Here is a 13,786-nt window from a genome sequence, read left to right on the forward strand (position 1 = left end):
TAGCCCGATTGGCACAATCTCATGTAGATAAGACGCGAGAAGCCTCTGACGTAATGTTGGTCAACTCATGTCATTCGATGAGAAAATTTCTACTCTAGTTCTATTGGATTGTAGTCAAAATAACACATCAGACAATGACAAGAAACCTCAAAGCCACTAGAATTTATACTGGCGGGTGACTTGACCAATAAAATAGATTTTCTCATCGAAATAAACAACTTTAATGTGTCCATTGTTGTCGAAGACAACAAAGCAAGTTTTGCGAAAAAGTTACACAATAAAATAATACACACCATCCAGGACCAGAAAATCTCGATTGCTTGTGCTTGTATCTATGTATCAGGGAACGAGAAAGAGATCCAATACTTTTTGCATGAATGTGTGAATTATTGTTTGGTGTCCCACGCTATAAATTTCTACTCAGAGACATTCTTTTGTACAAATTGTTTTGTGAATCTTCAAAGCATTTTTTTTGCTACAGAAATATTTTCTCTTGGTATTATACGTAGAAACAGAAATATGTAATGTTTTCAAACACACAAAACATTTTTTCCAAAGCTTTCTTCTTCTTTTACTGCTACTTCATCGTGTTCTTGGTTTTGTTTGGTAGATGTTGTTTGTATCTCAGTCATTGTTTTCATTTCTTCTTTTACTTCCCATTTCTACATGTTGTTTGTGTATGTTTGTTTCGAACTGTTTGTTTCCCTCAGCAATATTTTTCTCTCGCTTTTCTTCTCCTCAGTCGTTATGTTTTTCCTTTTCATGTTGGTTTGGAAAATGTGTGCCTTTGATATGTGTTTTGTCTTCCATTCCGTCCAATACATTGTCGTTTGTCGTCATGTGTATCCTGCATTATCCTTACTCCGACATTAGTAGATATTACTCGTATATTATTATGACTATTGTATTGTTGTTCTCAGTCCATGTTTTCATTCTTTTCCTATCAAGTTTTTCAATTTTTCTCATTTTCTACAAACTAAATCCCCATGTTAGCTTTATTATCAGTGCTTTTTAAATTAAAATCTATGTATGTTCGCATTTATATAGCAGGTATGTTGGTAGGTATACATAATAAAATAAAGGTAATATCATTTTTCCCTCAGGTACTCCCAGTATTTAAAAAATTGAAACTTTTCGATCCTTTTAGTAAAGCTTCGATGTTTTTGTGGACCGTCCTCAGTAAACTTGACCCAGAAGTCCATCTTACCAAAATAGGTACCTAACATGAAACACATTATTTTTTATTGGTCCTAATCTACAAGCATATTTATGACTTTTCGGCTTCTTGGGAATTCTCCTGATGGTCAATATAATTGATTTTCACTGGTTAGAGAGACTTTTGTTTTAGAGGTAATTATTGAGCTGTTTTCTGAGGTATTGTTGAGTAAGCTTCACAACAGTGGTGTGGTTGAAAGTAGGTATTTTTGGTAGGAGAAACGTCAATGATTTGAATGTCAATTTACGTAGTGTTGTTAGTGGATGTGACAAATTTACGTAGTGTTGTTAGTTGATGTGACAAATTTACGTAGTGTTGTTAGTGGATGTGACAAATTCACTATTCAGTGAGCTTCGTTGGTGGATGTGACAAATTCACCAGCCATTAAAAGATGGAAACGACAATTTTTGGTTTTTCCTTTGAAAAAATCTTTGAAAAATGCTTATTCATAGAAGGTCACTATTCAGTGAGCGTCGTTCGTGGATGTGCCAAATTCACCAGCCATTAAAAGATGGAAACGACAATTTTTGGTTTTTCCTTTGAAAAAATCTTTGAAAAATGCTTATTCATAGAAGGTAACCAAGCTAAAGTTTTCACACCACTGAGGTACTTTGGACCCAAGAATGCAAAGTTAATACTTTCCACAACATACTTGATGTGTATGTAACTTATGAACTCAATGTACCTAAGGTACACCTACCAAACCGAATATTACACTTAATACCTACATCCTGTACCTCCTTTCTATGTACGTTATTCTTCCTACTTGTACTAGCGGGAATCTCACATTGCTTTATCTGCAGAAAATACCAATGGATTCCGAAAAGGGAGGTCAAAACGAGTTCATTTCAATCATGACGTAAATGAAGATATAATTTTCAAAATTGAAAGATGAAGAAATCTAAATTAAAGGTACATATATTTGGCACATCCACTAACAGAAATGATTATGACGTCACAATGACACGTGCTATTTGACACAATATTGATTATTATTGATTAATAAAACTTCGACAGAGATTGTGATGATGTTCGAATTCGTTATTTTGCATGTGGGTTTGGAAGATAAGGGAAGTTTTAGAATTTCATAAAGAAATCCGCAAATGTAAACGAGTCTTTTACAGAATTCTTCCTCTTCCCAATTTTCGCCAGTCAAGTTTTTTGACAGTCCGACATGAAATAGTTGAAGAAAAACGTAAAACACCTATTGTAAACTCCCAACAAAACTTTTCAAATACCCGCAAACCTGCCGGCACTTGTTCTGAGGAAGCATTCGCCTTCTAACCACACATCAACTCATACCCGCATTCTAAACCCGGAGATAAATATGTAAATTTTGACATGGATCTTCTTTAAACTTTAACATATCAAAATGTTATACCTTCTATAACATAGGTATCACATTCAAATCATATTTTAATGCCTCTAATGTTTTATCGCATATCATATCGCTTGGAAAGGTCACGAGTATTGATTTACTATTCATAGATCTTCGTCAAATTTATCCACAACTGTTAACGGAGAAGGTTTTGTTTCATAGACCAGCAATTTTTTGGAAGTTTTTGGAGCCCAGGTGGGATTCCGATTAATCTCCTTGGAATTTCAAAATATCAACTCTTCTTTTAATGGAAGTTTCTTTGATACGGTAAACTTTGGAAGAAAATACTTAGTGCCCAAGTAATTTACGCCTCTATTTTTGTCATATTAACAAAAGTATTTCTGAACTAGAATTTAAAAAAGCTATTAAATATGAGTAGGTATTTACGAAATTACGTACTCAGCCTAAAGTCTCAAAGTCTTTAGCAAGAATTTACTTCGATTTAACGTTTCATCTGACCTAATGGAGATGTTACAATATCTTCCATAGTCGTCGCCCTATTTAAAACTTTTAAAGTACATACATTATCTAATGAGTAAGGTTTAAATTAAAAATTCTGCCTAATTGAGTTTCAGAAACGGTGGGTCTAATTGCCTTCGCATGACAAAATGTTCATTTACACGCAAATTAACTCGAGAAATCTAATTAACTTTAGGTATGCGCCATGCTCCACATTTTTCTAATTTTCAAATTTGAGTTCAAAAGTAGTGGCTTTGAGGTTTCTTGTCATTGTCTGATGTGTTATTTGGACTACAATCCAATAGAACTAGAGTAGAAATTTTCTCATCGGATGACATGAGTTGACTAACGTTACGTCAGAAGCTTCTCGCGAATCTTGCGTCTTATCTACATGGGATTGTGCCAATCTTGCAATCACTGCACTATCTAACCTGTTTTTAAAAAATAATCAATAATTTGATAATATCTACGTAACATCATATGTAGTTACCAAAGCACTTAATAGTGCCAAGAAACCTAATACACAGTGGGCCCATAAGAAACCTTTCCAAGAGCAACCACAAAAAGATGTGCACCGAATCCTAACGCCTTTTTTCCATCTTCTGTTGCAGGTCGCCATCAAAGGAGCATCCAGGACTCTCTACTCAACTCTCGAGAACCGCGCCTATTGGGGTTCCGTCACCATTCTCCTCCCGAACAACTGGCCTGACACCTGCGCCCCCAACAGCAACGGAGTAGTCAGCTCCCAAGGCGAAACCCCGGACTTTACAATTGGACCGTCCCACCCTGTACATGGAGACTCGATGTGGACTCAGCAGTCCAGAGGCTGTGGACAGAGCGGAGACTTTGTGTACATCAGTCATCGTGCTCTTTTGGACCCGAAAGATCTGAGTAAGTAAACTGAAATATTGGAGAAGACTGTATGATTAACTGAAGATTACAAATTTAATGTGGTGATTTTAGCCTAAAGAAGAAGGACAGGATAAGGTTAGTGACTTAGTAAAGGCGGGTATACCACATCAGGTAACACCACCAATCCAGGAAGGACACTTATATCCAGAATTTTCAGGTATTTTCTCAACAAGCTAAGAGTACCCTTTACCTTAACTGTACCCTCTACTTCCATTTTCCACAGGTAAAACAATGGTGGCAGAATGGGCGAAATACCGGTATGGTGTGTTTGATGAGATGGGTTACTCCCGAGATCCTGTCTACCCGATGTGCTACATGGGCGACCAATCAGGCATCGACTTTACAACCGGTTGCTCGGATAGACCAATCAGCGTCGTCGACGGGTAAGTGAGCTTTATGACACCTTTTGAGAATTTGGAGGTCTTCAATTCTTACTTCAGTAGGACTTGAAAAACTTGGGTCAATGTGACTCGAGACTTGGGGGAAAATGCAGATCCTTGGAATGTCTTTCCATAGAAATTGGGTCAAAGTTACTTGTAGCTGATTGTAAAAGATAAGATTTAAAAAAAAGAAGAAAAAAAAATTGCAATCCACCCATCAAAATGTCCAAGTACCACGGCGTACCATATTGAGAATTATGACCACAATGTCCTTGGATGTCATAACTTTCCTATTTACATATTTATGACTTGCTTGGGACTCATCAATGAGTTCAAAATCTTTTCAAATTCGAAACTCTGTTCCTTATTTTACCGAAATGGGTAACCCAATCTAGGAGGCTACCTGTTACTTGAAAATCTTGCATTCCCAAGGGAGTATAATAAATCTTTCGCATGACACAAACATGTCTTCAATTAGTAGATTTTTAATTGAGTTATTAGGAGAAGGTTTCCTCGGTGTACAAATCTACAAATCAAATCTTCCTCTAGAAAATAAAGAAGAAGAAAATTTTGCTTATGATTAGCCCTTTTAACTTTTAAGGTCGTATTTGTCAGGCTTGAGCCAACTTTTGATGTTAATTTTTGTATACCATATTCAAGTATGTTAATTTTGGGACCTTCAATACTTACACTCATCACACGCTTCTAATGGTCCATTTATAATTCTCGCATTACATTTCTTCATGCCAAGAGACCTGTAAGAATTCCGTCATATCCTGTAGCATATTCACAAGTGTGGCAAGCCATAAATCCCTGCATACCTAATTTATTTGGTTACAAAGAGACTCACATATCTACGTATTTTATAGTCCGTGTGCTATTACATATTTCAGATATTATTTTACATAAATGTTTATGTAGCATGTAAATATCGTTGTTTCGTCGTGTGAGAGATTTTTCTTAAACAGAATTCTTTATGTAGATATGTATTTCATCTTCAGGCCAAAGTTCATCGGAATTATTAATGTTTGGAGTTTTTGTCTGCATCGAGCCATCAGTCTTCGAAATGGTCTGTTTTCAAGACTAATTAAGATGTTCTTTTGAAAAGTATAACTGAGACTTGACACTAATTAAAAAATCTGAAAGCAGATAGTGCATGGGCCAAGGATGTGAAGGTTTTGGAAGAAGAGTGAGAAAAGACTTCGTATTAAGGAAGATTTTGTAGGCAATTTGACTTTTTATTAAAGTGAATTTTGTAGGCAATTTCCAAATCAAGACACACCTCCTAACTTCCTTTATAATAGGTTCTAATGATTCTGAAATATAGCACATTTGTTGTATTTAACCGCTCTAATAAAAATCAAAGATCAAATAAAAATCGGCTAGAAGCTATTCTCTAGTCCGTGCGTATTCCTAGTTTGGACCTCATTAGGCTAACAATAGGATCTGCCATATCGTACATAGATAACACACGTGATCGCCTGCTAATCCAACTATCTACCATATGGGGGCACATAAATAAGGAGATTTCAAAACATAAAGAACTGTGCCCAACTTAAGCCGCCTGTGGCAAACACAGCCTCCAATAAACCTGTCAAAGAACGAATAAAGAAAAAGCGCATTGGTCGAATTCGACTTTTGCTTTGTTTTTGGAGATTTTGAACCAACTTGATTTATGGTAATATTTTAAGTTCCCTTCGAGCAAGAGTGGTTTTGTCCAAAATTGGGCAGATTTTCCTATCCTGTACCACACCTACATTAGATATTAGGGTATTACTCGTAGGTACTACCCTTTGAAGAATTGAAGCCTATTTGACAGTAGATACATGTTTGTCAATTGTAACCCCACTTTGGCTTTTCACCCTTTTGTTTCTTCTGTTGACTTCCGGATTTTCTGGAACATTATTTAGTTTGCTCTTTACCTTTTTGTTTATCCTGATAGAACAGGACTAATATTCTCCTTTTACACGCACTTTGTAAGGCTCTCGCCTCACTCCAGTTTTTTATCGTGATCCGAGGTGTGTTTCGGAGCGATTAATAACCGAGTCAATAACCCTGGCTGCTAATGTCGTGACTGAACCAAAAATATTCTTTTCATCTTTGCTCCTTGGTGTTACCTAGATTATGCTCTATCAGGAGTATATCTTCTGCTTCCTTATGCTCTATTAGGACTATATCTTCTTCCACTTCCTTATAATCCTTATCTTTACTACTAGAAGTAGTAGGGAGTGCTTCAAATACTTCTATACTACGCACGATGAAGTTGAAAGTCTTTAGTTTAGAGGCCGTGATGCCAACACGGTATTAGTAGCGTTTCCTTGTAGTATGTAACATCGTTTTGACTTACAAGAAGTAGGTAAGAAGTTTATAAATTCAAGAACAGTAGTTGATATACCGACCAATTTATGAAATTAGGAGAAGAGTGGGTAATGAAAAAATGCCCGGTTCCCATTTCTCAAGTGTTTTGCTTCTTCAACTGTTGAAAACCTCTACCAAATACATAGCCGTTCCATAGTGTAAGATTGGCGAAAGTGTTCTGGAAGTTTGGATATCTGGAAGAGGTCCGAAAAAAGTTTTCCCTCCTCTCGAAACCTTTCACCGCTCTACCAACCTTTATCGACTTACAACCTCAAGCGCCAAAGAGCGGTTCGACGACTATTTGTTATTCAATGACAACAATAAAACTGAACCGATTACCGAAGAATTTGAATAATGTCGCTTCATGAAATACCTCGCCTAGCAAAACTAAAACCTGGAAAGGACATTAAAATAGTTTTGAACATACTTCGAAAGAAAAAAAAATACACAGTCTATCTCCATCTTGTTACAATGAACATTTAAAAATTCTTTAGTGGAAGAATTATTTTATATAAACTGCAAGAACAACAACAACAACATCGAACAGCTTGAAGAAAAAGAAGAAGTTCAAATTATATTGACCATCAGGAGAATTCCCAAGAAGCCGAAAAGTCATAAATATGCTTGTAGATTAGGACCAATAAAAAATAATGTGTTTCACTCATCAATAATATTTTATAAAGAATGCATTGAAGAGATAAAACAGACGAATGTCATAAAGAAATACACGAGCATGCAAGCTCTGTTGCGACCTTGCACAATGCAAACACAGTCACGTCATGCATATGCATAAGTGCATCTATATGGACAGGCAAATGATTTGCTGTCATGATTCTTAGATCATCGGCTAACGATTGGTTTTGCCAAGGAAAAGCTTGAAGGTCTCATCTTTATTCTTCTCCGGATAGATTTAGAACCGATTAGAGATAATTGTTGCTAGGAAGCAAAAATTATAATTATCGGGTGTCTTCTATTCTTCTTCCTGGTAAAATATGACGATACTCGATAACAATTTGCGTAACTGTTGAAACCCTTTTGCTGCTCACTCTGCTACTTGCTGATGGGTACTCCTGGACAAAATGCTAAGAAAGATATACATATTGAAAAATGTGATTGCAAATGGGGGGGTGTTCTAGGATGATAGATTATTGTTTTAATTTTAACTCTTATTCTTGCTCTCCGTCACGTCCCGTCGGTAGTTGGAACTCCTATTTTTCTACAACCATCCTTTTCTCTCTCTCTCCCGCAGCGTCTGTGAAGACCGTCCGGTGGCGAAGAACAAGATTTGCTGTCATGATTCTTAGATCATCGGTTAACGATTGGTTTTGCCAAGGAAAAGCTTGAAGGTCTCATCTTTATTCTTCTCCGGATAGATTTAGAAGCGATTAGAGATAATTGTTGCTAGGAAGCAAAAATGATAATTATCGGGTGTCTTCTATTCTTCTTCCTGGTAAAATATGACGATACTCGATAACAATTTGCGTAACTGTTGAAACCCTTTAGCTACTCACTCTGCTACTTGCTGATGGGTACTCCTGGACAAAATGCTAAGAAAAAGATACATATTGAAAAATGTGATTGCAAATGGGGTGTTCTAGGATGATAGATTATTGTTTTAACTCTTTTTCTTGCTCTCCGTCGTGTCGCGTCGGTAGTTGGGTCTTTCCTATTTTTCTACAACCATCTTATTCTTTTCTTTCCGCAGCGTCTGTGAAGACCGTCCGGTGGCGAAGAACAAACTGGTTCACCCGGAAGCCAAGGCGTCCATCATGTTCTCCTCCAACAGCCCGAACATCAACCGATTCTGTAACGCCACCACACACAACCGGTTTGCACCCACCAAGCAGAACGCGTTCTGTAACCGACGCAGTGTCATGGAAGTGATCAAGACCCATTACGATTTCACGAACGCAGCTTTGGAAATCGCTGTGGCCAATACGACTCCGGTGATTATGTACAAGAGGGATACGCTGACCCGATATGTGCTTGTTGTTGAGGATACCAAGGATATGCTGATGAGGGTAAGTGGAGATGTTTTATTCGCCTCTGTGGCTTATTTAGGAGTTTAGGATCCTATTTTCAGTAAAGACACATATAGATGTGATGTCAAATTTGAAGTCAAAATTTGTAGGAACGGGGATCGAAATTTTGTTTAAAATTTTCAAAAAAAAAACTCATTCTTCTTTCTTTCTTTCTTTCTTTGTGTGCCATGCCCATTACTGGACGTTGGCGTCTTATTTAGGAGTTTAGGATCCTATTTTCAGTAAAGACACATAAAGATGTGATGTCAAATTTGAAGTCAAAATTTGTAGGAACGAGGATCGAAATTTTGTTTAAAAATTTCAAAAAAAAAACTCATTCTTCTTTCTTTCTTTGTGTGCCATGCCCATTACTGGACGTTGGCGATCAACTCGAAAACTCATATCTAAAAGAAATAAAAGTGAATATAATATGTAATTAACAACCCTTTTTGTTCGTTCGTTTCCAGGAATCATGGAGTTACCTGCGTTTGGCCATCCGGAAGTGGGCCGTTCACGATTTACCCGGAAACACCGAAGTTGGTCTGGTTGCTGTCAACGAAACCTCTTCCCATAAGCTGCACGGACTTAGCCCTCTACATAGCTCTGGAGCCCGGGATTTGGTAGCCTCTAATATCCCGTATACTCCTGGCGATTCGAGATCCCCTGCCTGTCTGGCCTGTGGAATTCGAGAGGCTATTCAGGTGAGAAAAGATCCTTTTCCAAGAACCACCGTTCAGTATATCAAGGCTCGGGGATAACATCCTAACTCCATACAGAGGCTTAGGTGTAGGGGCAAACAACCCTGAAGGATTGGTCAAGCTTCTACGAATCTACATCTACGACCGTTCAGTACAGACACATTTGTAGTCCTTATTTGGTATCACTGAGTTCTGTACGGGTCTACTAGGGAATAAAATCAGGAGTACAATGTTTTTGAAATAAATTTCTCTTAGTGAAGACGAAGAAAGAACGTCCAGTTGACTTTTCAAACCATTGATGGGTTTATGTGCTATCGAACTAACTTGTATCCAACAGCTAATTCAAAGATGAGCGTTTCACCGCCATTTTTATTTCGTAGCAATGAAACAACTGCTACATTAGACGATTGTGGTCTGTGTCGTAGCATGCCCATTCCGTAGTATGTCCGTATCCTTAGTCATCAACCCTTTACCGTCCCATCCCACAATCACTAACCCTTCCCCTTCCTATTTCCAGATGCTCGACGAACGCACGCGCACCAGTGGCCCCGGCTCTTCCGTCATTGTCCTTATCGCACCCGGCACGCGCAACTACGCACCCGAAATCACCAAGGAAATCCTGCGCTCCGTGGATCTCAAGATTCGCATCGCCACAGTCACCTATCCCGGCATGTACCGTGAGCGCTCCCTCGATTGGATTGCGCAAAAGACGAACGGCGCTGCTTTCACTGTGACCGAAGCGCGCCAGAACATGGCGTCCAGTTACATTTCGACCTACTTCAAGCTGACCAATGTCTTGTATAGTATTACCGAGATGTACTACCAGGGGAGCCGCTCCGACCTGCCCATGGAGGTAAGTGAACCCTCTAAGCTGATTTTTAGGGCTGAATTTTAACTGGAAAAGTCTTTGCACAGACTCTCGATGAATTTTTGACCTCCGAGACATTTGATATGCGCTAGGCTACGAATCAAGACCAACAGAATTAGAATTGATGAACTACAAGACTAATCTAACCGTACCACTTCCTTCGTTTCCAGATTCACCGTCGCGAGCTGATCGATGATGGCACCTCCTCCACCACCGCGTCTGTCACCGGCAGCTTCGTTCTTGAGGAAGGTCTCGGGGAACCTGCCCGTTTCACCATCCTGACGCACGACATCGAAGACCCTCTCATTCGCGGCATCACCCTGACCTCTCCCTCGCAGAAGGTCTACTCTACCCGGTCCGACGCTATGCTCTCGCTACGCCTCATGTCCATCCCGGCGAATATCAATGAGACCGGTACTTGGACTTATACTATTGAAAGGTTCCAGGGCAGTCCGCAGCCGCATTACGTGCAAGTGATGGCGACTCCGTGGAGTAGCCGCGTGCCTGTGGTGCGTGCACGCGCGTGGACCAGTGCCAGCATCAATCCTCTGATTATCTACACTGAGGTGAGTTCTAGAGGTTAGCATAGGAACGTTACCGTCATTTCTTAGTTAGGAAAGGTATTAGATGCCGGAGTAGTTCTTCGACAGCTCTCATTGAAAACACCGCACCGTTGGGTTTTCTGATTTTCTGGAAAAGGTTGATATTTTTTCACTTGTTCTCTCTTATATCAATTAAACAGATTAGGTATGTACCTTAGGGTAGTTGCCTCAAATCTCATCTGTATATCTAATTCTATCACGAATTCAACATGTGTCTAACCCACACCGTCTCCTCTCTATTCGCAGGTGAAACGTGGTGACTACCCCGTATTGGGCGCTCGTGTCGAAGTTACTGTAACCAGGCCTGGCTCCAACAACACCGCCTCTCATCGGGAGAAATTCGAACTGATCGATACGGGCTCCGGAGATCCGGACCTCATGCGTGGTGATGGCATTTACTCGCGTTACTTCTCGCCAGAGACCGGAGGCCCGGGCGTGTACACGTTCGAGATTACGGTGACCGACAACGGCAACACGGCGTACTCATGGCAACATGACGATGTGGCAACACTGGCTGCGGAACTTCCGCTTAGACTCGGTAAGTTTGGCTACCTTGCGTAGGGATTTGGTAGGGATTTTAGGAGAGTAATAAAGGCTATAGAAGACAAGGTTGAAATTTCAGTTAATGTTTTTTTACGAGTATAACAATGACCTCCAACTTTGATGTTCGAATAAAATTCTCACTCCATGATTTCTTTTTTTTTTACAGAATCCAACTGCTGTGGCTCTCAAATGCCTACTCCCTCCGTCGAGTCTCTGTCCCCCTTCCAAAGGATCCTGCCCCCCATCACGAAGACCATCACCAGTGAATCCCTAGCCACCTCACGCAACGTCGGTAAAGTAGGAGACCTCCGAGTGGAACTCTTGCCTGCAGATTTGAAAGCTCGCCTTAGCTGGACTTCTCCTGACATGGGAGGAAACTCAGTGGCCAGATATGAATTGAAATACGCCAACACTGTCGGAGAGATTACCGATAACTTTGAATCCTCACAGACCTGGTCCCATGGCACCCCTTTCCCTCTCGCCCCTGGCTCTGAGACGTCATTCACCCTAGACCTCACGCGTGATCCATCCCTGCTCGATCAGACCCTGTTCATCGCTATCCGTGGCTTCAAAGATCTCTCCGGTGATGCTGTGCCCGGCCCTGTGTCTAACTGGGTACGCGTCCTCATCCCTGCACCTCCCCCACCTCCTCCTCCACCATCCACCTTCCCCTCCGCACCCTACGACACTGTCTACTCCTCAGATCACGAGAGTGTCATTCCCAAGATTGCCCGCGAGTTGGACTTTAGCATTGAGTACTTGCTTCCTATTGTGGGAGGTATCCTGCTGGTAACTCTACTCATCTCTCTGTACTGCTACTTCTGTGTACTGAGACGCCGCAAGCCGGAGAAAACCAAACCCATGAAGAACCAGGAGAAACACATGAATGTCTCTGTCGTACCTAGCACACCTCAGAATACTGCGAACCCTGTCACCATATCCTCACCCATCATGAACCAATCCCTACGCAATGACCTTGACTCCAGGACGCTACCACCCCAGTTTGAACCCCAGTATATCGAGGATGATAAGAAACGCTACTCAATGGCACATTACCCAGAGGAAAGACATCATATCCCTCACCAGCAAAACAATGGCTTGAGTGTGATCAGTGGCAATGGAACCCTAGTCAGAGGTCGAACCCTCAGTCCCTACCAATCCTGGACTGCCAGTCAACTCCTCCATGAACATGAGAGACGTGTCAGTCCCTATGGTCAAATAGGAGATGAATACCCCCACCATGATCAATACCCCCCTCCCGTCCCTCCCCTCCCTGCATTCAACCACCCTGACAGTATCTACGGCACACATCAACAGAGCACAGTACCGCCCCCTAGCCAGTATACCAACAACTATGCAAGGAATAACAGCGGCAATCTGATGCTGTTCAATCCAAGTCTACAAGGTTCCCTCAGTTCAGTCAGCAGCGGAGATAAGAAGAAGAGGAATGTGACCATGGTCTGAGAACGAACCAAGCTCTAGCCACCAGCAGTACGCCGCGCTGGCTTGAGTGGAAAACGTGATAAGTCTGATAGGTTTAAGTAATTCGTCCGCTTGTTATTGGATGGTGAAAAGCGGTGCTGATCTGCTTGGTATGGAATGATGAACAAAGTATAATGCTTTATTTAGACTGTCAGCTTAGGACCAAAAGTCCAAGTATGCTAACATTTTAAAAGAGCACCTCTATACCCTGTTCATCAGCTTGACTGATCGGCAAGACCATTAAGGTGTGTTTTATAGCCGCGATTGTGAATCTAGAATTGGTCGGAGGCATCAAGCCAAAGAATTGCAATGAAAAAAACATTTTGTTTCTCTTGAGAAAAGACTTGCGCAAGTTTTTTGAAAGTTTTTCGCCGCTAAGAGAACACACCTTGAGGTAACAGTTGTTGATTCTGATTTGCTCACTAGATGGAGTCTGATTCCTCGTTTGTATTTAAATCTGTTCATCCTCATCCTTATCCTATCACACCTATGTATTTCAGTCTTATGATATCTAGGTAACCCTTCAGTTTGGTTCAAACTTTCAACAGAACCTCTTGGTTGACAAGTTTCACACTGATTCTTTCGTCTTGCTCTTCTAGAAATTTTGCTATTAGAGTTCTCTTTTGCAATGCCTTGGCTTCTGAGTTTGTTTTGTTTCCAAAAACAAATTAAAGATGGGCCTAGAAGACAATACTAAAATTACTTCTTTCAAACCAAGACCTATCCCTAAGCTTTTTAAAGTGTAGGAAGATCCACCGATATTTTTTACTAGTACTTCTATTAGTAAACCTAACCTAATCCTTTATCCTAATTTTTTCAATATATGCGTAGATTGGATTTTACAACACATGAATCATTTTAGAATACTC

At 40.3% G+C, this 13,786-nt stretch overlaps 1 protein-coding gene across 1 annotated transcript; it reads left to right on the plus strand.

Annotated features, from left to right (window-relative positions):
- The first annotated feature begins 2,965 nt into the window (after positions 1-2,965).
- LOC103515433 (calcium-activated chloride channel regulator 4) lies at positions 2,966-13,676 on the plus strand. Its single transcript, XM_026828136.1, has 9 exons — positions 2,966-2,969; positions 3,540-3,944; positions 4,189-4,348; positions 8,409-8,724; positions 9,192-9,425; positions 9,940-10,275; positions 10,461-10,856; positions 11,139-11,430; positions 11,602-13,676. The coding sequence occupies exons 1-9, from the start codon at positions 2,966-2,968 to the stop codon at positions 12,897-12,899; spliced, it is 3,441 nt and encodes a 1,146-aa protein (XP_026683937.1). The 3' UTR covers positions 12,900-13,676.
- Positions 13,677-13,786: the final 110 nt, after the last annotated feature.

The sequence above is a fragment of the Diaphorina citri genome, unplaced genomic scaffold, assembly GCF_000475195.1.
Source record: "Diaphorina citri unplaced genomic scaffold, Diaci psyllid genome assembly version 1.1 scaffold1340, whole genome shotgun sequence".
Classification (NCBI taxonomy): Eukaryota; Metazoa; Arthropoda; class Insecta; order Hemiptera; family Psyllidae; genus Diaphorina; species Diaphorina citri.

Bases quoted from the DNA above. Each gene is read 5' to 3' on its own strand.
- LOC103515433 (XM_026828136.1), top strand. The intron at 8,725-9,191 runs GTAAGTGGAGAT...GTTCGTTTCCAG, and splicing joins CCAAGGATATGCTGATGAGG to GAATCATGGAGTTACCTGCG. The intron at 10,857-11,138 runs GTGAGTTCTAGA...CTCTATTCGCAG, and splicing joins CTCTGATTATCTACACTGAG to GTGAAACGTGGTGACTACCC.